Consider the following 761-nt stretch of genomic DNA (forward strand, 5'->3'; position numbering starts at 1 on the left):
TGTCACTGAAACTTTTATAAATTTTCTCAAGCCAAGTTAAATGCATGCTATAGGCACAGTTTATTTCTTTCCATTGTTAATCAGACAGTGAGAAGTCAAATAAAACTCATATATGGATATCTACAACTAAGGAAAGCACATGTATGAAAAGGAAAAATATGGAAGGCAAAGGAAATACCTCTTAAGATATGCAAATACTTTCATGTATGAGGAATAAACAATGGAGTTTACCCGTGTGTAATTCCTTCCATTTTCTTCCATGACAGATCGAGCTTCATATCTAGCCTGGGGGGTGCAGTTGCATCAACGCCACTGGATGTTGTGAGGGTAGGTGTCTCTGCTTCTGAGAATACAGTTTGGGTGTCGGTGAAAACCGTATAGGTTCTAGAGTAATGTATATTTTTTTTTTCTTTTTCTTTGGTTGATGATTGCTGTTAATTGAATTCATTTCATTTACTTAGTTGAGGGAGTTTAAGTATAATTGTATTGAAGCTTCATTCCCTCCCCTTTTGTTTTTTTCAGACACGCCTGATGAACCAAAGAAAACTTAAAGCTCCAGCTGCAGTAAGTGGCAATGGTGCTGTTTGTACATCCCCGGTGTATGCTAGTACTGCAGACTGTTTCATACAGGTAAGATTTTTTTTTCCCGGTTTGTTTTTTACAATTACTGTGAAGAAATACAAAAAAAAACTCTATTACATCTTTTAATAATAATTCTTAAAATCATACTGTACAGAATAATGAAACCTGATTAAGCAGGG

At 35.2% G+C, this 761-nt stretch overlaps 1 protein-coding gene across 1 annotated transcript in view; it reads left to right on the top strand.

Annotated features, from left to right (window-relative positions):
- Positions 1–761, top strand: part of LOC119590547 (mitochondrial uncoupling protein Bmcp-like) — a 39,325-nt gene that overhangs the window by 36,783 nt on the left and 1,781 nt on the right. Inside the window, exons 7-8 of the mRNA XM_037939204.1 lie at positions 267–327; positions 523–630. Coding sequence (XP_037795132.1) covers positions 267–327; positions 523–630 — 169 coding nt within the window. The remainder of the gene's footprint in view (positions 1–266; positions 328–522; positions 631–761) is intronic.

The sequence above is a fragment of the Penaeus monodon genome, chromosome 27, assembly GCF_015228065.2.
Source record: "Penaeus monodon isolate SGIC_2016 chromosome 27, NSTDA_Pmon_1, whole genome shotgun sequence".
In the NCBI taxonomy this organism is placed as follows: Eukaryota; Metazoa; Arthropoda; class Malacostraca; order Decapoda; family Penaeidae; genus Penaeus; species Penaeus monodon.